This window comes from Salvelinus fontinalis, chromosome 11 (assembly GCF_029448725.1).
Source record: "Salvelinus fontinalis isolate EN_2023a chromosome 11, ASM2944872v1, whole genome shotgun sequence".
In the NCBI taxonomy this organism is placed as follows: domain Eukaryota; kingdom Metazoa; phylum Chordata; class Actinopteri; order Salmoniformes; family Salmonidae; genus Salvelinus; species Salvelinus fontinalis.
The window spans coordinates 36017854-36045845 of record NC_074675.1 but is presented as its reverse complement, the minus strand read 5'-3'; the positions used below and the strand labels follow the sequence as shown (position 1 = coordinate 36045845).

At 44.0% G+C, this 27992-nt stretch overlaps 1 protein-coding gene across 2 annotated transcripts in view; it reads right to left on the bottom strand.

Annotated features, from left to right (window-relative positions):
- The window catches only part of LOC129865642 (1-phosphatidylinositol 4,5-bisphosphate phosphodiesterase beta-3-like), a 113799-nt gene extending 110798 nt beyond the window's left edge, over window positions 1-3001 (bottom strand). For both annotated transcript variants that reach the window (XM_055938574.1, XM_055938575.1), the window contains exon 1: window positions 2394-3001. In XM_055938574.1, coding sequence (XP_055794549.1) covers window positions 2394-2492 — 99 coding nt within the window. In that variant the 5' untranslated portion in view covers window positions 2493-3001. The remainder of the gene's footprint in view (window positions 1-2393) is intronic.
- Between the last annotated feature and the right edge of the window lie 24991 nt (window positions 3002-27992).

Sequence of the window (27992 nt, the reverse complement as noted above, 5' to 3'; positions counted from 1 at the left end):
ACGCACTACAGGGAGAGTGCGTGGAGGAGGAACAGGGCTCAGGAGACGCACTGGTAGTCTAGTGTGTAGTGTAGGCACTGTAGGTACTAGGCTGGGGCGGGGAGGTGGCGCAGGAAATACCGGACCGTGGAGGCGTACTGGCACTCTTGAGCATTGAGCCTGCCCAACCTTACCTGGTTGAATACTCCCGGTTGCCCGACCAGTGCGGGGAGGTGGAATAACCCGCACCGGCCTATGTAGGCGAACCGGGGAAACCATGCGTAAGGCAGGTGCCATGTATGCCGGCCCGAGGAGACGCACTGGAGACCAGACGCGTTGAGCCGGCCTCATGACACCTGGCTCAATGCCCAATCTAGCCCTACCAGTGCGGGGAGGTGGAATAACCCGCACTGGGCTATGCACTCGTACAGGAGACACCGTGCGCTCTACTGCGTAACACGGTGCCTGCCCGTACTCCCGCTCTCCACGGTAAGCCTGGGAAGTGGGCGCAGGTCTCCTACCTGCCCTTGGCCCACTACCTCTTAGCCCACTACCTCTTAGCCTCCCCCCCAAGAAATGTTTGGGTGTTACTCACGGGCTTTTTGGGCTTCCGTGCCAGACGTTCCCTCATAACTCCGGTTCCTCTCTCCGGTAGCCTCTGCTCTCCTCAGTGCCTCCAGCTGTTCCCATGGGAGGCGATCCCTACCAGCCAGGATCTCCTCCCATGTGTAGCAACCTTTCCCGTCCAATATATCGTCCCAAGTCCATTCCTCCTTCTTTTCCTGTCCCTTACTCCATTTACTCCGCTGCTTGGTTCTTTAGATTTGGTGGGTGATTGTGTAACGGCGGTCCTCCTCCTCTTCATCTTCGGAGGAGGAGGAGTATTGAGGGAACCAAGGCGCAGCGTAGTGAAATGACATTTTATTAACGAAAAAACACGAACTTGAATAAACTAACAAAAATAACAAACGGTGTAGACAGACCTATACGACGAACTCACATAAAACAAGAAGAACGCACGAATAGGACAATTAGACTACACAAACCGAACAAACCGTAACAGTCCCGTATGGTGCAAACAATTACACAGACACGGAAGACAATCACCCACAACGAACACTGTGACAACGCCTACCTAAATATGACTCTTAATTAGAGGAACGCCAAACACCTGCCTCTAATTAAGAGCCATACCAGGCAACCCAAAACCAACACAGAAACAGAAAACATAGAATGCCCACCCAACCTCACGTCCTGACCAACTAACACACATAACAAACTAACATAAATAGGTCAGGAACGTGACAGTAGGGCCAATCCAGTGGGGAGATCTTTGAATTTCCCGTAAAACATATTTAGGTTGTCTTGCTTTATTAAAATACCAAAAATATTGTTTCCAGATTAACAACCGTCTACCTGAAACAGGAAATACTACAATAGTCCTAAAATGTCTTAAATAGAGTTAGTGACATACAAATGTGGGTGTTTCAGCCTAGGCTACATGTCGACATGGTTTGGAAGAGTAGGCCTATGGAATGTTCATTCACAAACTTAATTCCCAAACTTAATTCACAAATTTTAATTCACCATGTGTCATTCCATTGACTCCCACTGTCTATCGAAATCCCTTGGTGAAAGCAGTGACAAAATGGTGCTGGAACAGAACAGAAAGAGAGAGTAGGCCAAAAGCGGGAAAGAAAAAGAGCTTTGGTGGATAGTCGGGTTGTCTAAAAAAACCTGAGTAGTGGAAAAACTTGCTTGACAAGAATTCAAAAGGAGAGCAGAGCTAGGCCGGTCTATTGCAGGATAGGTATACGTATGCAGGACAAGTCCAATGTGTACATCCCAAATGGCAACCTATTCCCTATATAGTGCACTACTTTTGACCAGAGCCAATGGGGATAGGTCAAAAGTATAGGGCAGGGGTCCACAACTTGCGGTCTGTGGGTGATTTTATTTGGCCCCTCGAGATATATGTGACCATATATAAATGTAAGCAAGGTTTGAAATGATTGTTTTAGGCAAATATTATATCTGTCTGGGCGGTCTACAAATTACTTGTAATTATGTTCCAGTCTCCTGACCCTCCGCTCAACAACAAAAAATTGTCCTGCAGCTAAATCTAGTTGATCCCTGGTATAAGGAATAGGGTGACATGTAGCCTAGCCTATCCCAGTCCTGTAGGGACATACCTACCTACAGCCTCTGGACTGCAGTGTCTAGAATAGTAAACTCTAAAGTCCACAAAGTAAGGATTTATCAATAACATCAACTATGCTACTATTATTTCATAATGAATGCAACTTGAACACTTGTGGTGGGGGGAAAACGTGAAGAAATGTAGGCTATAACTCTCTCTCTCACTCACAAACAAACAAACACGTTTAGAGCCACTAGGATATATAACTACTAACCTCATCCCATTTGATAAACTTGCTCCCCCGTTTTAGTATGTCGTGAACCGACACCGGTTTGAGCTGCAGAGCGTGGACTCCTGGCTTCGCCCCGGCCATAGCTCCGGGTCAAAGCCGTGTGGCAACGCCTAAACTCCGGCTGCGGTGACCTGCCCTTGTCGGTGCCCCTTGGTCCTTGGGGCTAAATCCTTTTCCGGGGTGAGCTGTGACTTGCAACGCTGGAAGTTGCTGTATGAATTAGAAAATACGATAACTTGGTTCCTAATAGCCTACGTTTGCGTATTCAACTATCCTGAAATAGTTTTAAACGTCACAAGTTGAGAAGAGTCGAGTAGCTACGTTTAATATAGGTCATTATATAGTTTGTTCATGTCTCGTTTAATCGCGTTGTATGGCTGGATAGATCCTTTCCTTAATTTCTTCCTTCCTTCCATCCGCCTATTATTGTATCCCTCTCTTGCTTTCCTCGAACTTTCTCTTGTTCACACTCGTTCCCCCCGGATTCTTATCTTCTCTTTCTTCCTTCATGTTTTCTATAAAGGGGGAGAGCAGAGGACAGACAGAGCGAGAGGAGGAAGGAGGGAGGGAGTGAGGAAGATAGGGAAAAACGGACGGGGAGTGTTCTCTCTCTCTCTATCTTTTCTCCATTTCAGTCAGACATTCGACGCGAGGCATATTCTGTGCGTTGGAGACTAGAAGTGTGACAATAATGTTGGAGTTTGTAACGCTCTCAAACTGCCAGCTAACCCACATTTTTGTTGTTGGGCAAAGTTATTTTCTCATGCATGCAGCCTCCTACAACACCTGTAAAGAATGTCAGCTATGTGCTGTAGTAGGTAGGTTCAGTCTATACAGAACAGAGAAGTGTGTGTGTGCGCGCGCGCTTCTGAAACCTCACACACTTTCAGTCAAACAGCAAAAGAAAATCAGAAAACAATTCAATAGAAATAAAAGACGTGCATGGCTTCCTTTGTTAAATTATCCTGTTTGGTTTAGTTTTAAAGGGTTACAGCTTGACTTGTAATGTGTGTTTGTGTGCGTGTTGGCATTTGTACGATCTGGTATAAAAGGGAAAATCCACTCAAACTATATTTTGGTATTTTGTGAATTAGTCCGCTGTTGATACAGTCCCAAAAATGTTTTCCATTTCGGCAGTCAGATCTTCAAGATATTGGACCTTATTGGATATTGTCACTGGCCACATCATCATGTTGATTTGTTTTGCTGATGAGTTTCCCCTTAAAGGGACATTTCACCTGTTACAACTTCCGCCAAAGTTGGTTCCTCTCCTTGTTCGGGTGGCGTTCGGCGTCGCCGGTCTTCTAGCCATCAAGCCATCATCGATCCACTTTTCATTTTCCATTTGTTTTGTCGTATCTTCCCACACACCTGGTTTCAATCCCATTATTACATGTTGTGTATTTCACCCTCTGTTCCCTCCATGTCCTTGTCCAGAATTGTTTATTGTAAGTGCTTGTGCACGTATTTCTGGTGTGCGACGGGTTTTGTACCCATTGTATTGATTGTTCTGTTTACAATGATTTTATGTATTAAACTGCACTGTTGTAACACAGTTTTGCTCTCCTGCGCCTGACTTCTCTACCACCAGTACGCACCCCTTACATCACCCTGGCTCTGCCACAGCATAATATCATTACTACATTGATCACAAATATAAACGCAACGTGCAACAATTTCAAAGATCTTACTGAGTTAGTTCATATAAGGAAATCAGTAAATTCATTAAGCCCTAATCTATGGATTTCACATGACTGGGAATACAGATTTTTAAAATATTTTAATTTTATTTAACCAGGTAGGCTAGTTGAGAACAAGTTCTCATTTGCAACTGCGACCTGGCCAAGATAAAGCAAAGCAGTTCGACTCATACAACAACACAGAGTTACACATGGAATAAACAAACATACAGTCAATAATACAGTAGGAAAAAAAGTCTATATGATAAGGGAAGTAATTACAGTATAGCAATTAAACACTGGAATGGTAGATGTGCAGATGATGAATGTGCAAGTAGAGATACTGGGGTGCAAAGTAGCAAGATAAATAAATAAATACAGTATGGTGATGAGGTAGTTGGATGGTCTATGTACAGGTGCAGTGATCTGTGAGCTGCTCTGACAGCTGGTTGTTAAAGCTAGTGAGGGAGATATGAGTCTCCAGTTTCAGTGATTTTTGCAGTTCGTTCCAGTCAATGGCAGCAGAGAACTGGAAGGAAAGGTGGCCAAAGGAAGAATTGGCTTTGGGGGTGACCAGTGAGATATACCTGCTGGAGCGCGTGCTACGGGTGGGTGCTGCTATAGTGACCAGTGAGCTGAGATAAGGCGGGGATTTACCTAGCAAATACTAGTAGATGACCTGGAGCCAGTGGGTTTTAGCGACGAGTATGAAGCGAGGGCCAGCCAACGAGAGCGTCTTGGTCACAGTGGTGTGTAATATATGGGGCCTTGGCGACAAAACGGATGGCACTGTGATAGACTGCATCCAATTTGTTGAGTAGAGTGTTGGAGGCTATTTTGTAAATGACATCGCCGAAGTCGAGGATCGGTAGGATGGTCATTTTTACGAGGGTATGTTTGGCAGCATGAGTGAAGGATGCTTTGTTGTGAAATAGGAAGCCGATTCTAGATTTAATTTGGATTGGAGATGCTTAATGTGAGTCTGGAAGGAGAGTTTACAGTCTAACCAGACACCTACGTATTTGTAGTTGTCCACCTAGGTATTTCTAGTTGTCCACATATTCTAAGTATTCTAAGGGCGGGCAAGTGCGGACAGCGATTGGTTGAAGAGCATGCATTTAGTTTTACTTGCATTTAAGAGCAGTTGGAGGCCACGGAAGGAGAGTTGTATGACATTGGAGCTCGCCTGGAGGTTAGTTAACACAGTGTCCAAAGAAGGACCCGAGGTATACAGAATGGTGTCGTCTGCGTAGAGGTGGATCAGAGAATCACCAGCAGCAAGAGCGACATCATTGATGTATACAGAGAAGAGAGTCGGCGCAAGAATTGAAACCTGTGACACCCCCATAGAGACTGCCAGAGGTCCGGACAACAGGCCCTCCAATTTGACACACTGAACTCTATCAGAGAAGTAGTTGGTGAACCAGGCGAGGCAATCATTTGAGAAACCAAGGCTGTTGAGTCTGCCGATAAAAATGTGGTGATTGACAGTCGAAAGCCTTGGCCAGGTCGATGAATACTGCTGCACAGTAATGTCTCCTACCAATGGCGGTTATGATATCGTTTAGGACCTTGAGCGTGGCTGAGGTTCACCCATGACCAGCTCTGAAACCAGATTGCATAGCGGAGAAGGTACGGTGGGATTCGAAATTGTCAGTAATCTGTTTGTTAACTTGGCTTTCGAAGACCTTAGAATGGCAGGGTAGGATAAATATAGGTCTGTAGCAGTTTGGGTCTAGAGTGTCTCCCCCTTTGAAGAGGGGGATGACCGCGGCAGCTTTCCAATCTTTGGGAATCTCAGACGATATGAAAGACAGGTTGAACAGGCTAGTAATAGGGGTTGCAACAATTTTGGCAGATCATTTTGCAGCTCTTTCAGAACATCAGCTATCTGGATTTGGGTGAAGCAGAAATGGGGGAGGCATGGGCGAGTTGCTGTGGGGGGTTGAGGGCTGTTGATCGGGGTAGGGTTAGCCAGGTGGAAAGCATGGCCAGCTGTAGAAAAATGTTTATTGAAATTCTCAATTATTGTGGATTTATCGGTGGGGACAGTGTTTCCTAGCCTCAGTGCAGTGGGCAGCTCTTATTCTCCATGGAATTTACAGTGTCCCAGAACCTTTTTGTGTTTGTGCTACAGGATGCAAATTTCTGCTTGAAAAAGCTAAATATGCATCTGTTGTTCACAGATACCTTAAAAAATGTAGGTGCGTGGATCAGAAAACCAGTCAGTATCTGGTGTGACCACCATTTGCCACATGCTGCACGACACATCTATTTTGTATAGAGTTGATCAGGCTGTTGATTGTGGCCTGTGGAATGTTACCCCACCCCTCTTCAATGTCTGTGCAAAGTTGCTGGATAATGGCGGGAACTGGAACACGCTGTCGTACACATCCCAAACATGCTCAATGGGTGGCATGTCTGATGACTATGCAGACCTTGGAAGAACTGGGACATTTTCAACTTCCAGGAATTGCACACAGATCCTTGCAACATGGGGCCATGCATTATCATGCTGAAACATGAGGTGATGGCGGCAGATGAATGGCATGTCAATGGGCCACAGGCTCTCGTCACGGTATCTCTGTGCATTCAAATTGGCACCGATAAAATGCTATTTTTTTCATGTTTGTAGCTTATGCCTGTCCATACCATAACCTCACCGCCACCATGGGGCACTCTGTTCACAACGTTTGACATCAGCAAACTGCTTGCCCACACAATGCCATACACATCCTATGCCATCTGCCCAGTACAGTTGAAACAGGGATTCATCTGTGAAAAGCACCCTTCTCCAGTGTGCCAGTGGCCATCGAAGGTGAGCATTTGCCCACTGAAGTCGGTTACGACACCGAACTGCAGTCAGGTCAAGACCTTAGTGAGGACGAAGAGCATGCAGATGAGATTCCCTGAGACGGTCTCTGACAGTTTGTGCAGACATTCTTCAATTGTGCAAACCCACAGTTTCATCAGCTGTCCGGGTGGCTGGTCTCAGACGATCCTGCAGGTGAAGAAGCCAGATGTGGAGTTCCTGGGCTGGCATGGTTACACGTTATCTGTGGTCGTGAGGTTCGTTGGACATACTGCCAAATTCTCTAAAACGACATTGGAGGCAGTTTATTTTAGAGAAATGAACATAAAATTCTCTGGTAACAGCTCTAGTGGACATTCCTGCAGTCAGCATGCCAATTGCATGCTCCCTCAAAACTTGAAACTGTCATTTTAGAGTGTTCTTTTATTCTTCCCAACACAAGGTGCACCTATGTAATAAGCATGCTGTTTATTCATCTTAATGATATGCCACACCTGTCATGTGGATGGATTATCTTGGCAAAGGAGAAATGCTCACTCACAGGGATGTAAACAAATTTGTGCACAAAATTTGTGAGAAATACGCTTTTTGTGGGATTTTTTATTTCAGCACATTAAACATGGTGTCACGCCCTGACCGTAGAGATCCTTTTTATGTCTCTATTTTGGTTGGTCAGGGCGTGAGTTTGGGTGGGCATTCTATGTCTGGTGTTCTATGTTGTCTATTTCTTTGTGTTTGGCCGTGTGTGGTTCTCAATCAGAGGCAGCTGTCTATTGTTGTCTCTGATTGAGAACCATATTTAGGTAGCCTGTTTTCCCACTGAGTTGTGGGTGATTATTTTCTGGCTAGTGTTTGTTGCACCTGTCAGAACTGTTCGTTGGTGGTTTTGTTGTTTTTGTTCGCGTATTCATCTTGATTAAAAGTATTATGGATACGTACCACGCTGCACTTTGGTCCTCCTCTCCTTCTCCCGACGACAATCGTTACACATGGGACCAAATGTTTACATGTAGCTTTTATATTTTTGTTCAGTGTAGATATTTCTGTATTTCATGTTCAATAAATTAGCCAAAAATATATATATATTTTTAAGTTTGTCATTATGGTGTATTGTGTGTAGATGGGTGAGAATCAAAATATATGTAATCAATTTTGAATTCAGGCTGCAACACAACAAAATTTGGAATAAGTCAAGGGGTATGAAAACTTTCTGAAGGCGCTGTAGCTAGCTAGTTGTTATAGTGCAGGGATAGTTCTAGCTAGCACTAGTAACATTATTATTTGAAGCCATCCCATGCGCATCATCTGTATCTGTGTTACATTACAATGACATAAAAAGTATTTGTACTGTATAGCTAGCTATCTGTCTCATGTCGTACAGGTCATCTGCATGAAGAAGATTTAATTATGTTGAATTGTCAAGTGGACTGAATTCTCATAAAAATAATGTTGTGCGTTTATTTCAGATCTAATAAGCACATTTCTGCCTTAGTCTCCCGTAAAGTAAGCCGTCTGGCCCTAGAGATGACCTCTGCTAGCCACACCACCATTGCCCCAGACATCTTCTCCCATAGCACATCAAGGCAAGAGGTCGCATCTTTGTCTTTGGACTACAACTGATGGATAGAGCCCATGAGAGCTACCATTGATGGGCTCCAGGCCAAACACCACAGGGAGAAAGACAACTTGAAGCAGGTGGATGGGGACATCCAGCTCTGCCATCAGCTGCAGCTAAACTAATTTACTCATGTTTATTGCACCAATGAGTACGGTTACATGCACACAATAATGCAATTGTGGATTGTCAGATGAATATAGTAGTTTGATTAAAATACATATGCTTTGCAAGAATAATTTCCCTACTAATCCTGTTTACATGGACACATCTGAAATCAGGCTACTTGATGGCACTCTGATAAAAGCAGAAAATCTGCAATCAAAATTAACGTTCTACCACAGCAAGCATGTTATTTCTGGGAAGCCTATTTGATTCTGAATTTGGACATATAAAGTTTGTATGTGAAATCTCCTTGTTGTTCCGAACTCAATTCCCTAGTGCTAAAGAGGTAAGCTCTCTTGTCTGGTGCTATGACATGTGCAGATCAAATACACTGATTAAGGTGTTTAGGGTACTAAGGGGTAATTAGCCCCCTGGGGTAACTGCCCCCTGTAATTCACATTAAGACCCCAAGATGCCACCAGATTATTTCCCCAACACTTTCCATGGCTGCCACTGCTCTCGTTGATTTAAAAAGGAAAAAAGAGTTGTAGATATATTCCAATTAAGTTCGATCTCTAGTTGTTTTTTAAAATATACAAGTAGGACTTGTTTAGAGAGAAAAATAGCAATATGTTGGAGTGGGTTGGGGCAATTCTGTTTCTTTCTGTCATTTAGACAATGACTAGTCCAGTTAGCGTTAGTTTATGCTAACCTGCTAGCTAGCAACTAGCAGTAAATGCTAGCCAGCTAGCTAGTTAGCATAAGCTGCTAGGAGTGCTAACTAGCAACCTTACTACCAGATATTTTGAGGTAAAATACATTAAAAAGATAACGTAACATAATTGCAGTTGTAAGTGTTTCCACTAGTGACTGATAGCGTTACAGTTAATGTTACTTAATGGCCTTTTAGCTATTTTACACAGCATTTTATGTTATATTACTAGATAGCTAGCTAAGTTGTTAACCTGTCTAGGATGAGGGTGCCGCTAGCGGCACTCCCCCCCCACCCCCACTGAAAAGGCAGAGCCGCGAAATTCAAAAAAAAATTTTTTTTTTAATATTTAACTTTCACACATTAAAGTCCAATACAGCTAATGAAAGACACAGATCTTGTGAATCCAGCCAACATGTCCGATTTTTAAAATGTTTTACAGGGAAGACACAATATGTAAAGATGTAAACCTATTACCTAAAAATACATTAGCATAATCCACCATCTTTTATTTGTCCACCAACACCAGTAGCTATCACCAATTCGGCTAAACTAAGATATTTATAGCCCCTAACCAAGAAAAAAACTCATCAGATGACAGTCTGATAACATATTTATGGTATGGGATAGGTTTTGTTAAAAAAAATGTGCATATTTCAGGTAGATGGCATAGGTTACAATTGCACCCACCGTCACAAATGGACTAGAATAACTACATAGAGCAACGTGTTTACCTACTTACTAATCATCAAACATTTCGTAAAAATACACAGCATACACTAATCGAAAGACACAGATCCTGTGAATACAGACAATATTTCAGATTTTCTAAGTGTCTTACAGCGAAAACACAATAAATCGTTATATTAGCATAGCACATAGCACATAGCAGCCCAGCATTGATTCTAGCCAAAGTGAGCGATAACGTCAACATCGCCAAAATATATTAATTTTTTCACTAACCTTCTCAGAATTCTTCAGATGACACTCCTGTAACATCATATTACACAATCCATATAGAGTTTGATCGAAAATGTGCATATTTAGCCACCAAAATCATGGTTAGACAATGTGAAATGTAGCCCAGCTGGTGAGAAAATGTCTTTGCGCCATATTAGACAGTGATCTACTCTTATACATAAATACTCATAAACGTGACTAAAAAATATAGGGTGGACAGGGATTGATAGACAATTTAATTCTTAATACAATCGCGGAATTACATTTTTTAAATTATCCTTACTTTTCAATACAATTTGCGCCAAGCGAAGCTACGTCAAAAAACATGGCGTCCTAAGCCACACATTTTTCCACAGAAACACGATTTATCATAATAAAAATGTCCTACTTTGAGCTGTTCTTCCATCAGTATCTTGGGCAAAGGATCCTTTCTTGGGTCTAATCGTCTTTTGGTGGAAAGCTGTCCTCTTGCCATGTGGAAATGCCAACTGCGTTCGGGATGAACTGGAAGCGTGCCCAGCAATTCACAGCGTTTCAGAAATAAATGTCCCAAAATTGCACTAAACGGATATAAATTGCTATAAAACGCTTTAAATTAACTACCTTATGATGTTTTTAACTCCTATAACGAGTAGAAACATGACCAGAGTAATATTACTCCCTCCACTAATGCTTGGAACAAGTGCGGGTCGATGTCCTCCACGCGCATAACGCAGCAAGAAAAGAGTTCCTAGCTACAGGGTTTTTTAATTTGTAGTGCCTGTGAACGCGCAATCGACCCCATTCAAATCGTCATCACGTAAAGGCATCCAGGGGAAGACGTAAGCAGTGTCCGTATACTCATAGCAATAACTGTGGCCTTTTAACTGACTCCAGATCAGGGGCCAACATTTCTGAAATCTGACTCCATGTCAGGGAAATTGCTGTAGAATGGGTTCTGTTCCACTTAGAGACAAAATTTCAACTCCTATAGAAACTATAGACTGTTTTCTATCCAATAATAATAATAATATGCATATTGTACGATCAAGAATTTTGTGGGAAGCCGTTTAAAAAATTACACGATTAGCATAAATAGTGACAACAGCGCCCCCAGCCTCAACAGGTTAAGAGAGTGTCACGCCTTGACCTTAGATATCCTTTTTATGTCTCTATTTTGGTTTGGTCAGGGTGTGAGTTGGGGTGGGTATTCTATGTTCTATTATTTGTATTTCTATGTTTTGGCCAGGTAGGGTTCTCAATCAGGGACAGCTGTCTATCATTGTCTCTGATTGAGAACCATACTTAGGTAGCCCTTTTTCCCATCTGTCTTTGTGGGAAGATGACTTTGTTTATGGCACTTAGCCTTTAGCTTCACGGTTTGTTTTGTCGTTGGCATCATTTTTTATAATAAAAGAAAATGTACGCTGACCACGCTGCACCTTGGTCTACTTCCTTGAACAGCCGTGACAGAGAGAGCTTTTCAATTGGCATCTCCCCCCTGTTTTCAGTCACAGGTGGGGACTGGAATAGGTGTGAGCAGTGCAGGAGGTTGGCTCATGAGTTATGCTCCAATATTACTGAGGATAGCTGTTTTTGTGACCTATATACAAATTCTAATCATGCCATAATCTTCTACTGGGGTAACTGGCAGTTACCCCAGTACTTAAAAAAAACAATGCCCCTTTTCTAAAAACCACATTTCATAAAATAACTTTAAAAAAAGTGTAAACTGTAGCCATTTATTTCCCTTTATAGTTTATTCATCTAAGAATGACCTTCCTCCACATACCAATTGTTTTACAAACACAATTAGACATTGTTCTTAGGGATGGGGCTAGTTACCCCCTAGTACCCTACATTTCCTAATAATTGTAAAGATTGCCCAGGTGTTTTAATCAGCATATGCTTACTTCGATTTTGACCTTACGCCGATTAAGATAAGCAGAGTAAGGTGTTTACATGACTATTGCATAATCTGCCTACTGCCATAATCAGTTTAATATCGAATTATTCGTGTGAATGTAGTCATAGTGTACTCATAGTGTATATATATTTTTTTTTTTAATCAATTACTATCTTAGGTCACTGTGAATGGTTGGGTAAGCTCCTTAGATCAGCACTCCTACTCTTGGATGCTTTATGAATATAGGCCCTTGAGTATTGTGTGATCTTAGACATGCGCCCACTAATCCTCCCCTCTTTCTCTGTCTGTGTCTCCCTCCTGGAGGACCTGAGCCCCTGGTCGTGCTGCTGTTCCGACTGCAGTTGTGGACGCTTGGCCTGATTTCAATGGGTGCAAGGATAGGCAAAACCACAAAATACAATTACCAAATACAGGTACAAAATACCATAAAGATCAATGTATCCGAATAAACGTGAAAATAGTGTTTTTGCATTTTAAAATACAAAATACATATACAGTATGTATTTTGTATTTTAAAACATTCTCAGTAACGTTTACAAAAATGACTGACATGTTGTTGTTTATCTACCTTAGTTGAGCAAGTCACTCTGGATAAGAGTGTTTGCTAAATTACTAATAAATGTATATAGTGCCTTCAGAAAGTATTCAGGCCCCTTGACTCTTTCCACATTTTGTTACGTTACAGCCTTTTTCTAAAATGGATTAAATAAATAAAAAATCTCTGAAATCTGTGCACAATACCCTATAATGACAAAGCAAAAACAGGTTTTTAGAAATGTTTGCAAATGTATTAAAAATAAAAAACAGAACTTATTTAAGTATTCAGACCCTTTGCTATGAGTGACTGATATCTCCGGACATTTTGGTGAATTGTTGCTACGTATTATACATACGTATTATACGTATGTATAACCACGATTTGCAGCTCTAAATATGCACATTTTCAAACAAAACATAAATGTATTGTATAACATGATGTTATAAGACTATCATCTGATGAAGTTGTCCAAAGGTTAGTGATTAATTTTATCTCTATTGCTGGTTTTTGTGAAAGCTATGTTGGCGGTGAATAAATGGCTTTGTGTGTTTGGCTTTTATGGTAAGCTAATATAATTCTATATTGTGTTTTCGCTGTAAAACACTTAAAAAATTGCAAATATTGGCTGGATTCACAAGATGTTTATCTTTCATTTGCTGTACACCATGTATTTTTCATAAATGTTTTATAATGAGTATTTATGCATTTCACGTTGCTCTCTGTAATTATTCTGGCTGTTTTGGTGCTATTTGTGATGGTGGCTGCAATGTAAAACTATGATTTATACCTCAAATATGCGCATTTTCGAACAAAACATAAATGTATTGTATAACATGATGTTATAAGACTGTCATCTGATGAAGTTGTTCAAGGTTAGTGATTCATTTTATCTCTATTTCTGGGTTTTGTGAAAGCTACCTATGCGGTGGAAACATGGTGAAAACATGGCGTTGTGTGTTTGGCTATTGTGGTTAGCTAATATAAATACATATTGTGTTTTCGCTGTAAGAAAAATTAAAAATCGAAAATGATGGCTGGATTCACAAGATGTGTATCTTTCATTTGCTGTATTGGACTTGTGATTTCATGAAATTATATTATATGATATCCCTGTCCCGTTAGGCTAGGCTATGCTAGTCAGCTTTTTTGATGAGGATGCTCCCGGATCCGGGATGGGTAGCCCTAAAAGGTTTTAACAAAGTATTGAGTAAAGGGGTCTGAATATTTATGTAACTGTCATATTTCAGTGATTTATTTTTGGCAAAAATGTCTATTAACCTATTTTTGCTCTATCATTATGGGGTATTGTGTGTAGATTGATGAGGAAAAACAAGGCTGTAACGTAACAAAATGTGAAAAAGTCAAGGGGTCGAAATACTTTCTGAATTTACTGTATGTGAAAATGAAAATATCAAAATGAACTGCAAATACTGGCAATTATTATTGGTCTTGTTTCAGGGTTGAGCTCATTAGAATGATACCCAGCATGCTTTTGCAATTGTTCATTTTTACATTTACATTTACATTTTAGTAATTTAGCAGACACTCTTATCCAGAGCGACTTTTAATTTGTGTATTCATCATAAGATAGCTACGTGAGACAACATATCACAATTGCATAAAGTACATTTTCCCTCAACAAAGTATTTATCAACATTTGTACATATATTTAGTTAATTTGGCAGACTGTCTTATCGAACCATAATGCTATCAGACTTCTGATACCAATGGTATAGAAAAAGCACACACAAAAACAATTTGTTCTAAATATTTCCAGATAGTGGCTCTTTGGCTTGTAAACCATAGCAGAACCCTTTTTGGTACAAAACACTAGGAACACCTTCCAAATATTAAGTTGCACCCCTTTTTGCCCCCAGAACAACCTCAATTCGTTGGGGCATGGACTCTACAAGGTGCCGAAAGCGTTCCAAAGGGATGCTGGCCCATGTTGAGTCCAATGCTTCCCACAGTTGTGTCAAGTTGGCTGGATGTCCTTTGGGTGGTGGGCCATTCTTGATACTCACGGGAAACTGTTGAGTGTGAAAAACACAGCAGCATTGTAGTTTGACACACTCAAACACGTGCGCCTGGCACCTACTACCATACTCCATTCAAAGGCACTGAAATCTTTTGTCTTGCCCATTCACCCTCTGAATGGCACATATGCACAATCCATGTCTCAATTGTCTCAAGGCTTAGAAATCCTACTTTAACCTGTCTCCTCCCCTTCATCTACACTGATTGAAGCAGATGTAATAAGTGACATCAATAAGGGATCATAACTTTCACCTGGATTCACCTGTTAAGTCTATGTTATGGAAAGAGCAGGTGTTCCTAATGCTTTGTACACTAAGTGTATAACCCTTGACTTGGCGCTCCGGTACCACTTGCCGAAGAGAACAGTCTATGACTAGGGTGGCTGGAGTCTTTGGCAGTTCTTAGGGCCTTCCTCTGACACAGCCTGGTATAGAGGTCCTGGATGTCCTCGATGGTGACGCTGTAGAACTTTGAGGATCTGAGGACCAATGCCAAATCTTTTCAGTCTCCTGAGGGGGAATACGCGTTGTCGTGCCCTCTTCATGACTGTCTCGGTGTGTTTGGACCATGATAGTTTGTTGGTGATGTGGACACCAAGGAACTTGAAGCTCTCAACCTGCTCCACTGCAGCCCCGTCGATGAGAATGGGGGCGTGCTCGGCCCTCCTTTTCCACGATCATCTCCTTTGTCTTGATCACATTGAGGGAGAGGTTGTTGTCCTGGCACCACAATGCCAGGTCTCTGACCTCCTCCCTATAAGCGGTCTCATCGTTGTCAGTGATCAGGCCTACCATTGTGTCGTCTGCAAACTTAATGATGGTGTTGGAGGTGTGCTTGACCATGCAGTCATGGAGAGTAAAGGAGGGGACTGAGCACGCACCCCTGATGGGCCCCCGTGTTCAGGGTCAGCGTGGCAGATGTGTTGTTACCTACCCTTACCACCTGGGGGCAGCCCGTCAGGAAGTCTAGGATCCAGTTGCAGAGGGAGGTGTTTAGTTCCAGGGTCCTTAGCTTAGTGATGAGCTTTGAGGGTACTATGGTGTTGAACGCTGAACTGTAGTCAATAAATAGAATTCTCACATAAATTCCATAGATGTTATTGTGTTCATTGACAAGTTTAATCAGGTCAGCTACCTCTTGAACAGCTGGGGGTCCGTGAGGAGAGAACTGAGAACCACTGACTGATTTAGTCAACTGTTTAGTCAATAAACCCAAGGCCATATGTGAGTCTTTCGCAAGACACCATCACTGGCCACAGTAAAATAAAATATGCAATGGCATAACATAACACATTAGATAAGCTGGAATGACACTATCATACGATAGCACACAAAGAGCACATTTTTTACATTTTGAAAATGCAAATTACAGTATTTTGAAAATACAAAATACATTGGAGTATAGTTCAGCCCAGTGTAATTCAAATTACACAAAATACTCAGAAGTAATTAAAATACATATCAGACATACTAACCATATTGTGCTGCCTTGTCCCAGGCCCCTGTCTTTTACCTCTGCACTGCTTGCTCTTTGGGGTTTTAGGCTGGGTATCTGTAAAGTACTTTGTGACGGCTGATGTTCACAAAACATGCACACAGTGTTTGTAGGCCTATGTGCTATGTGTACCTGTCCTGCTTAACGTGATGTCCACTTCTTTCTGTTGTTACAGCTTGGTGGGTGGCCCAGGAGCATTTATCTGTGCGCAATGGATCTGTATAAGCCACCCACATCTTGCCAGCCCCTCACATCAGTGTGAGTACCTACCACCATGTGTTTATTCAAGTGTCATCATGAAACCATAACAAAAGTCATGCATTTGTAACAAGAAGAGTGAGTGTTATGTTGGTGCTATTTATCAGTATTTTGAAAATGTGACTGTTCGCTGATTAGCTGATCTGAACTACATTTGAATTATTCTCTAGCGTGACTAAAATCTATCATTATCCATGACTACCATCCACATGCAATCCACCACCACTTTTCTAATCAACACCACTCCTCAATCAGTATATTGTACATTTTCTCTATATTTATGATTAATGTTCCCTTTTGTCAATAAATGCTTCTACACATCATGGCCAACATGCTTGACTGAATTTTTTTAAACATGTCTACAGACTTTTAGGTTATGGTGAGGGGGGGGGGGGGGGGTGGGGGGGGGGGGGGGTTGCCCATCAGATGTAATATATAATGCCAATATGTCAAAGTTGTCAATTAGGAAATGGTACTGTTCAGAATGGCACAGTACCACAGGAGTCACAGGACTCTCCATATGCCATAGTTGAACAAGCACAACCGATGCAGGGGAGGAAAACAGATAGCTTCTCTCTACCACACATTCACCAAATATACCATTACTTTTTTCTATTCTGTTTCTCTTTTTATGCTAGATGTAAGTAATTTAGCAGGTCTATAGTAAACTTAGCAAAAAAAGAAACGTCCGTTTTTCAGGACCCTGTCTTTCAAAGATAATTCGTAAAAATCCAAATAACTTCACAAATTTTCATTGTAAAGGGTTTAAACACTGTTTCCCATGCTTCTTCAATGAACCATAAACAATTAAAGAACATGCACCTGTGGAACGGTCGTTAAGACACGAACAGCTTCCAGACGGTAGGCAATTAAGGTCACAGTTATGAAAACTTAGAACACTAAAGAGGCCTTTCTACTGACTCTGAAAACACCACAAGAAAGATGCCCAGGGTCCCTGCTCATCTGCGTGAACGTGCCTTAGGCATGCTGCAAGGAGGCATGAGGACTGCAGATGTGGACAGGGCAAATAATTGAAATGCCCGTACTGTGAGATGCCGAAGACAGCGCTACAGGGAGACAGGAAGGACAGCTGATTATCCTCGCAGTGGCAGACCACGTGTAACAACACCTGCACAGGATTGGTACATTCGAACATCACACCTGCGGGACAGGTACAGGATGGCAACAACAACTGCCCGAGTTACACCAAGAATGCACAGTCCCTCCATCAGTACTCAGACTATCTGCAATAGGCTGAGAGAGATTGGACTGAGGGCTTGTAGGCCTGTTGTAAGGCCAGATGCCTCACCAGACATCAACCAGACAACAACGTTGCGTATAGGCACAAACCCACCGTTGCTAGACCAGACTGGACTGGCAAAAAGTGCTCTTCACTGACAAGTCACGGTTTTGTCTCACCAGGGGTGATGGTCGGATTCACGTTTATCATCGAAGGAATGAGCGTTACACCGAGACCTGTACTCTGGAGCGGGATCGATTTGGAGGTGGAGGGTCCGTCATGGTCTGGGGCGGTGTGTCACAGCATCATCAGACTGAGCTTGTTGTCATTGCAGGCAATCTCAACGCTGTACGTTACAGGGAAGACATCCTCCTCCCTCATGTGGTACCCTTCCTGCAGGCTCATCCTGACATGACCTTCCAGCATGACAATGCCACCAGCCATACTGCTCGTTCTGTGCGTGATTTCCTGCAAGACAGGAATGTCAGTGTTCTGCCATGGCCAGCGAAGAGCCCGGATCTCAATCCCATTGAGCACGTCTGGGACCTGTTGGATCGGAGGGTGAGGGCTAGGGCCATTTCCCCCAGAAATGTCCGGGAACTTGCAGGTGCCTTAGTGGAGGAGTGGGATAACATCTCACAGCAAGAACTGTCAAATCTGGTGCAGTCCATGAGGAGGAGATGCACTGCAGTACTTAATGCAGCTGATGGCCACACCAGATACTGACTGTTACTATTGATTTTGACCCCCCATTTGTTCAGGGAGACATTATTCTATTTCTGTTAGTCACATGTCTGTGGAACATGTTCAGTGTATGTCTAAGTTGTTGAATCTTGTTGTGTTCATACAAATATTTACACATGTTAAGTTTGCTGAAAATAAACACAGTTGACAGTGAGAGGATGATTTCTTTTTTTGCTGAGTTTATAATGTATTGTTTTAAAATATGTATTAAATATATATTCAGTCACAAGTCTCTTGGATTATTTTATGTATGGGTGTTCCATCAACGGGACAGTGTGAAATCATGCTGCGCCTTTTGTCTCCATCGCAGATTTTAGAGAAACAAAGAATGTCGGTACATATAAGTGTCTTATATTTGCTGAAAGCTTAAATTCTTCTTAATATAACTGCACTGTCCAATTTACAGTAGCTATTACTTCGAAAAAATGCCATGCTATTGTTTGAGGAGAGCTCCTAACAACAAAAAAATGTTTTCACCGTGATAGGTTTGATAAAGTCACCTCTGAAGGTGAAATGTGTACTTATATTCTGAACTCTTTCTCTGATTTATCATCCAAAGGGTCCCGGAGATAACATGAAGTGTCATTTCGTTAGATAAAGAAAGGAATCGGTGAAAATCTCACCCTAAACGTTGTTTCAACCAATCAAATCGCGTTCGTATGTATTCCTCAGAGATCCTAGAACGTAATGAGACGTCACTATATCATTAGGGGTGTAGTATAGCCTATAGTACACCAAATGTGGTCGGAGAGCGACGCCTTCATGGCACGCCGATGACGCAGGCCGGTCTTCATTTGATCAACTGTCTCTTTGTCAAATAAGCACCAATCGGGGTCAAACAAAGCTAGCTAGATAGCCAATGAGCTGGGCTTTACGGAAACCCCGTGTCTGTCGCAAAATGTAGGTGCTAACCTATTGTGACAGTATGCCTTATCTTTTGGACAAAAATTATTAGAATATTCTGAGTTATGAAGTTCTGAAAACTGGTTGTTTGCAAATGTTGAACTTATAATATGGCAACTAATAGTGGAAAAGCTAAATCAAAGTCCAAGTATACAGATCTGACGATATTCTTGCCGAAAAATGTCATATGAATGCAAATGTCTCTTTCACGATATGTACCTGGGTGACTTCACACTAAATGTCCTGTAGCTCGCTCATGCTTCAAGTGATCTGTCTGAAACTTTGCACATACACTGCTTCCATCTTGTGGACACCATCGGAATTACAACCAGAGTGATGGCGAAAACTGGCACTTTCTCTTGCATCTCAAAGATGGTGGTAGAAAAAATGTGTTGTTTTTTTTCTTTGTATTTTCTTCTACCAGATCTATTGTGTTATATTCTCCTACATTCAATTCACATTTCCACAAACTTCAAAGTGTTTCCTTTCAAATGGTGCCAAGAATATGCATATCCTTGCTTCAGGGCCTGAGCTACAGGCAGTTCGATTTTGGTATGTCATTTAGGCGAAAATTGAAAAAAAGGGGGCTATCCCTAAGAAGTTTTAAACAGTCTCATTAGTTTTGGGCTAGACTGTGATCTGTACATGTCTACTACCCTCATTTTTTTTGCTAATTTTCCTTTTACTACTGCCTGGTGAGGAATTGGGTGGTATGGAACACATCGAAGGAAGAGAGAATTATTGAGTAAAGATCTTGTAGTTGCATAAACGGAGGGCATCCGTAGAAGAATATATGGACAACGTCAGGGAATAGGCAGGTAAAAGTATAGCCTATCAATGACAGAACAGTGCAGTGTTGTAATATTAGGATAACATCAGATATTGCATGTGATGTGCTATATCTATTCTGGACAGGGGGCTAGCCATGCTGTTCTCCTCAAAATATTGGATTACTAACTTGAACCACAAGATCTTAGCTAAATAGCTAAATAGCAAAGCCAACCAAATATACACCCGATCACACAAGATTTTTGTAAACGAATACTAGCCTCAACTAACATGAAATGTACTTTGACATATTTCTCTGCTTAACAACGTTAGATACAGTCTAGCTATGATAAAGGCCAGAAGGCTCTGATGCTAGCTAGCAAACCAGCCAAATCAAGTCTATTGAAGAGGCTAGCTAGCCAGCTCACCAGCACGTTGCTGTAGCTGTCTATTTATATGAATGTAATTTAGTAATTTTAACAAATATATATATTTTTTTAAATTACATATCTTCCCTGTTGGCAATGCCTGACGATACACCGGAAAAGGCTCCCCATAAGAGGAGGCTGGGAAATGGTAGAGCATGGAATTTGGATAGTGGCTATTGAATTAAAATAGACCCAGTGCATTCAAAAACTAGATTTTCCTGTTTTTTATATATATTTCCAGACTGAGGTTGGAATAATACTGTAAAATTGTAAACATTTTAGTTTGAGATCTGTTTGAAAAGGCCGCCTGAAATTTCAGCCCGATTTGGTGGGATGGAATTTTGACATAGACTAATAACAACCTCTGCCAATAACAGCTAGAATTCATTTTTCCATCAATGATAGCAAGCTATCCAGGCACTGAGGCAGCAAAGCAGCCCCAAACCATGATACTCCCTCCATCTAATGAAACAGTTGGGATGAGATTTTGATGTTGGTGTGCTGTGCCTTTTTTTCTCCGCACAGTGTTGTGTGTTCCTTCCAAACAACTCAACTGTAGTTTCATCTGTCCACAGAATATTTTGCCAGTAGTGCTGTGGAACATCCAGGTGAACTTTTGCAAACTTCAGATGTGCAGCAATGTTTTTTTGGGGACAGCAGTGTCCTCCCATGAACACCGTTCTTATTTAGTGTTTTACGTATCGTAGACTCGTCAACAGAGATGTTAGCATGTTCCAGAGATTTCTGCAAGTCTTTAGCTGACACTCAAGGATTCTTCTTACCCTCATTGAGCATTCTGCACTGTGTTCTTGCAGTCATCTTTGCGGGACGGCCACTCCTTGGGAGAATAGCAACAGTGCTGAACTTTCTCCATTTATAGACAATTTGTCTTACCATGGACTGATGAACATTAGGGATTTTAGAGAAACTTTTGTAACCTTTTCCAGCTTTATGCAAGACAAGACCAATATACAGCTATGGGTCTTCTGAGATCTTTGTTTGAGGCTTGGTTCATGTCAGGCAATGCCTCTTGTGAATAGCAAACCAAAAAATCTTGAGTGTTTTTTATAAGGCAAGGCAGCTCTAACCAACATCTCCAATCTTGTCTCATTGAGTGGACTCCAGGTGAGCTGACTCCTGACTCCAGTTAGCTTTTGGAGAAGTTATTAGCCTCGGGGTTCACATACATCCTACACTGTGAATATAGAAGTTATGTATTCAATATAGATAAGAAAAATACAATAATTTGTGTGTTATTAGTACCCGCAAAACACCAGTCTCAACAGTGAAGAGGCGACTCCGGGATGCTGGCCTTCTAGGCAGAGTTGCAAAGAAAAATACATATCTCAGACTGTCCAATAAAAATAAAAGATTAAGGGCAAAAGAACACAGACACTGGACAGAGGAACTCTGCCTAGAAGGACAGCATCCCGGAGTCGCCTCTTCACTTTTGACGTTGAGACTGGTGTTTTGCAGGTACTATTTAATGAAGCTGTCAGTTGAGGATTTGTGAGGCGTGTGTTGTATTTCTGCAGATTTTGTGCGTTTGTGCATTTGTGTGGCTTTACCATGTTTACTATATACTGTAGGATATGTTCACTTGTCAAACTGCACAGTAGCCTAAAATATATATTTGGAGAGAAAAAATGTACCGGGGCAGATGCTGTGTTTTTGATTGATGGCCAATATTAGAAACAGGCGATTGCATTTGTGAATTCAATCAATTTATTGTTTAATTATTTCAGGCTCCTTTTTCTTCTCTGTGCTGGAGCTCTTTTAAGAATAATGTAGGCAACAAATTGTTGCTTACTGGAACACCCAAATTGTGGTCAACTATTTCAGCACCATTTCGTGCTGTTAGGATTATTTTGAATTATTTTACTCTTCAATCGCAGTCACTTAGTAGCCTACTCCCGACTGGTCACATTGTACAGCCCCATGTTAACAGTACCTAGAAAAAAGGTGCTAGTTGATGCCCACCTGGCCGAGGCGCAAATGTCATTGAGTCAACTCCTCGGAGCAGTGCCCACGATGTAGCTACTCTAGTAGAATGCACCACTACAGCAGACGGCAGAGGCCGGCTGACCAGCCGATACGATGCAGAAATAGTGATCATAATCCAATGTGAGAGTCTTTGTATCGATAGGCTCTGGCCCAGAACTCTCGCCATAGCAAACGATTAGCCGATCATACTGTCGTATTGCCTGTGTCTTTGTAATGACCTGGGCAGAGCACACTTGGGGGAAAAAACACCCAGCTCACCAGCAGCCGCGGGAAGAGCACATGCGAACAAAAGGGTCGGTTCACATCTGTCAAACAGGACGTATGGCAAGAATGAGGAGCTCACCGAAAAGGCATGAAGTTCATTCACCCTCTTAGTGGAAGGAATAGCCAACAGGAATGCCACCTTCATGGATAAGTGCTTCAAAGTCATTGACTCTTGGGGCTCGATGGCAGCTTAGCGAGTGCTGACAGCACCACGTCTAACTCCCTTCATAAATTTGGAGAGCAATGGGAAGCCAGCCATGGGTCCCTCTTGGCCTTCGTCATGGCATGCCAAGATAGCAGCTAAATACACTCTCAATGTGGATGGCACTCGGGCTGCATCGAGCAGTGACTGTGAAAACCTTAAGGGGCTATCAAGAGCAGCTGTTGGCCAATCAAGATGACCCTGTCTAGCATAGCTGTTGGTATTGGTGGGAAAGCATAAAGCGGCGTTGCCGGCCAATCGTGAGTGAGGGTGTCCAGACACATAGGCTCTGACATTGAGAAACAGCTGTGGCAATGAGTGTTCTCCTGAAATGCAAACAGGTCCACCTGTGCTCTCCCCCGAACCTATCCACCAGCTGAGGGTGCAGACTCTAACATACCCCCCCCCCCCACACAACGGGCCACCTCTCGAGAGCATGTTGGCTGCATTGTTCAGGACCCCGGGGTTATGTCGAGCAGCAATGCCAATCAGATCTGGGCCCAAGGAAAGAGCTCCCGAGCCATTGGATCAGGAAATGTTGTCCTACCAGGTAGAACTGGAACTGTTGAAGAGCTAGATGACCCTGAGCTCCAGCACATTGATGTGTTGACCACTCCATGGGGAGATCCAGCGGTCAGCTGTCTCTGAACATGGTACCTCAACCCGTCAGAGAGGCTTCAGTGCACACCAGCTCTCTGCCGTGGACTCTGATCAGGCTCACCCCCCTTAACAGCAAGGAGTGGGATACTTTGATAGGGTCCTCAAACATGCACTCATCACCAACAGTTGACGGTGTCTGTTTTGGGTGCTGGCCATGGGAGTTGAACCATCGCTGGATGATGGAGAATGCCCAGCGGAACCAACAGTGAAGCCACTGTCAGTAGGTCGAGCAACTGTTGGTACTCTAACACCGACATGGCTCGTCCGAGCCGGAAACGGTTGAGGTAGGATAGGATTTTGTTACTCTCACCTGAGGGAGACTTGCCCTCATGAGAGTCGAGTCTATGGACATCCCGAGGTAGATCACCTTCCGTGAGGGGGTCAGATGACTCTTCTCATTTAGGGTGTGGCCCAGAATTCAAATGTGGTTCAAGAGGGTCCTCGTGTCCGTTGTGGCCTGTTCACTGGATGGGGCAGACTATTATAAGTTGACACTCCATCTAAACTCATTCGGAAACATTCAGTCAACCAGGGTGTCAACACTAGAAGACCCTAGAAGACCCTGAGACATTTGAGGCGCCAGAATTATAGTGGTGGCTAGCATCGGAATTTTTTGTTCGTAGCCTTCCTTCACTGTATTCAGTGCCCATGGGGACTCCACTTGCCTCTCTGTTTGGCCTTTGGGCCTGTGAGAACCTGCCAATACCAACGGCAAACACCTCAGGGTGACGGCAGACTGCCACCCTTCTTAGACGTAGTCTGCTGCCTGTGGGCAGAGACACCTCACATTTCTCAAGGTGAAAAGCCATTCTGGAAATGGTTGTTTCTCTTCGTGGGAAGAAGAGATGGGTAGTATATACCCTGCAGTATAACAAAATAATATGGCAACTCCAGCTACACGCTGCGTAAGACCAGCTGTTATGTGAGTTTCTAAGGGAAACTAGGATAGTTACAGTCTGTACTGTAAACTAATGTAACAAAACTATAGTAAACCCAGCTATATACTGAAACCCTCTAACGCTTGTCGTCTGGAGGAGAAGAAGAGGACCAAGGTGCAGCGTGGTGTCACGCCCTGGCCTTAGTATTCTTTGTTTTCTTTATTATTTTAGTTAGGTCAGGGTGTGACATGGGGAATGTTTATGTTTTGTTGGTGTTGGGTGTTTATATGGTAAAGGGGTTATGGGGTGTAGTATATGGTTTTGTGTTGAGTGTAGATGTCTAGCGTTGTCTATGTTGGTTAGTTATCTAGGAGAGTCTATGGTTACCTGAATGAGTTCCCAATTAGAGACAGCTGATTTCGGTTGTCTCTGATTGGGAGCCTTATTTAGGGTAGCCATAGGCTCTCATTGGTTGTGGGTAATTGTCTATGTAGAACGTTTGTAGCCTGTATGTATGTGCACAACGTTTGTAGCTTCACGGTCGTTTTTGTTGTTTTGTTCGTTTTGTTAAAGTGTTTCGTGTTTAATTTTCGTCATCTTTTAAAATAAAAGGAGATGGCTTATTTTCCAACTGCTGCGTTTTGGTCCGTCAATCCCCCACACGATCGTGACAGAATTACCCACCATAGGACCAAGTGGCATGGAAGGCGGCAACAGGACCTACCTACACAGGATTTCTGGAGTTGGGAGGAGGAATTGGAAGGAGATGGACCTTGGGCTCAACCTGGAGAATATCGCCTCTCTCGTGAAGAGCTGGAGGCAGCGAAAGCCGAGAGGAGGCGATATGAGGAGGCAGCACGGAGACAAGGCTGGAAACCCGTGAGTACAACCCAAAAATGTCTTGGGGGGGGCCTTAAAGGGAGTGTGGCGAAGTCAGGTAGGAAACCTGCGCCTACTCCCTGTACTTACCGTGGAGAGCGAGAGTACGGGCAGACACCGTGTTACGCAGTAGAGCGCACGGTGTCTCCTGTACGCGTGCATAGCCCGGTTCGGTACATTTCAGCTCCACGTATCGGCCGGGCTAGACTGAGCGTTGAGCCGTATGTCATGAAGCCGGCCCAACGCATCTGGTCACCAGTGCGTCTCCTCGGGCCGGCGTACATGGCACCAGCCTTACGCATGGTGTCCCCGGTTCGCCTACATAGGCCGGTGCGGGTTATTCCACCTCCCCGCACTGGTCAGGCGACGGGGAGCATAGAACCAGGTAAGGTTGGGCAGGCTCGGCGTTCAAGGGAGCCAGTACGCCTGCACGGTCCGGTATTTCCGGCGCCACCTCCCCGCCCCAACCCAGTACCACCAGTGCCTCCTCCACGCACTAGCTATATGGTGCGTGTCTCCAGCCCTTTACCACCAGTGTCTAAACCACGCACCAAGCCTCCTGTGTGTCCCCAGAGTCCTGTGCGTCCTGTTGCTGCTCCCCGCACTAGCCCTGAGATGCGTGTCCCCAGCCCGGTGCCACCAGTCCCGGCACCACGCACCAGGCCTACAGTGCGCCTCAGCCGGCAGGAGTCTGCCGTCTGCACAGCAATGACTGAACTGCCCGTCTCCCCAGCGCCATCTGAGCCATCCGTCTCCCCAGCGCCATCTGAGCCATCCGTCTCCCCAGCGCCATCTGAGCCATCCGTCTCCCCAGCGCCATCTGAGCCATCCGTCTGCAATGAGCCTGCAAAGCCGCCCGTCTGCCATGAGCCTGCAAAGCCGCCCGTCTGCCATGAGCCCACTGAGCCGTCCGCCAGACAGGAGCCGCTAGAGCCGCCAGCCAGACAGGAGCCGCTAGAGCCGTCCGTCAGAGAGGATCTGCCGGAGCCGCCAACCAGACAGGATCTGCCGGAGCCGCCAACCAGACAGGATCTGCCAGAGCCGCCAACCAGACAGGAGCAGCCAGATCAGTCAGCCAGCCATAAGCAGCCAGATCCGTCAGCCAGCCATGAGCAGCCAGATCCGTCAGCTAGCTATGAGCAGCCAGATCCGTCAGCTAGCCATGAGCAGCCAGATCCGTCAGCTAGCCATGAGCAGCCAGATCCGTCAGCTAGCCATGAGCAGCCAGATCCGTCAGCTAGCCATGAGCAGCCAGATCCGTCAGCTAGCCATGAGCAGCCAGATCCGTCAGCTAGCCATGAGCAGCCAGATCCGTCAGCTAGCCATGAGCAGCCAGATCCGTCAGCTAGCCATGAGCAGCCAGATCCGTCAGCTAGCCATGAGCAGCCAGATCCGTCAGCTAGCCATGAGCAGCCAGATCCGTCAGCCAGCCATGAGCAGCCAGATCCGTCAGCCAGCCATGAGCAGCCAGATCCGTTAGCCAGCCATGAGCAGCCAGATCCGTTAGCCAGCCATGAGCAGCCAGATCTGTCAGCCAGCCATGGGCCGTCCCTCAGTCCGGAGCTGCAGTCCCTCAGTCCGGAGCTGCAGTCCCTCAGTCCGGAGCTGCCATTCATCAGTCCGGAGCTGCCCCTTACCCTGGTGCTGCCCCTTACCCTGGTGCTGCCCCTTACCCTGGTGCTGCCCCTTACCCTGGTGCTGCCCCTTACCCTGGTGCTGCCCCTTACCCTGGTACTGCCCCTTACCCTGGTACTGCCCCTGATCCTGGTACTGCCCCTTACCCTGGTACTGGACCTTAGTCCGGAGCTGTTCCTTAGTCCGGAACTGCCCCTTAATACTATGGGGTTAATGTGGAGAGGGGTCGTTTGGAGGAAGCCTAGGAGGTGGTTAGGTACTGTGGTGACGTGGGGACCGCGACCAGAGCCGGAGCCGCCACCGTGGAGGGAAGCCCACCCAGACCCTCCCCTAGACTGTGTATGGTGCGCCCGGAGTTCGCGCCTCAAGGGGGGGGTTATGTCACGCCCTGGCCTTAGTATTCTTTGTTTTCTTTATTATTTTAGTTAGGTCAGGGTGTGACATGGGGAATGTTTATGTTTTGTTGGTGTTGGGTGTTTATATGGTAAAGGGGTTATGGGGTGTAGTATATGGTTTTGTGTTGAGTGTAGATGTCTAGCGTTGTCTATGTTGGTTAGTTATCTAGGAGAGTCTATGGTTACCTGAATGAGTTCCCAATTAGAGACAGCTGATTTCGGTTGTCTCTGATTGGGAGCCTTATTTAGGGTAGCCATAGGCTCTCATTGGTTGTGGGTAATTGTCTATGTAGAACGTTTGTAGCCTGTATGTATGTGCACAACGTTTGTTGCTTCACGGTCGTTTTTGTTGTTTTGTTCGTTTTGTTAAAGTGTTTCGTGTTTAATTTTCGTCATCTTTTAAAATAAAAGGAGATGGCTTATTTTCCAACTGCTGCGTTTTGGTCCGTCAATCCCCCACACGAT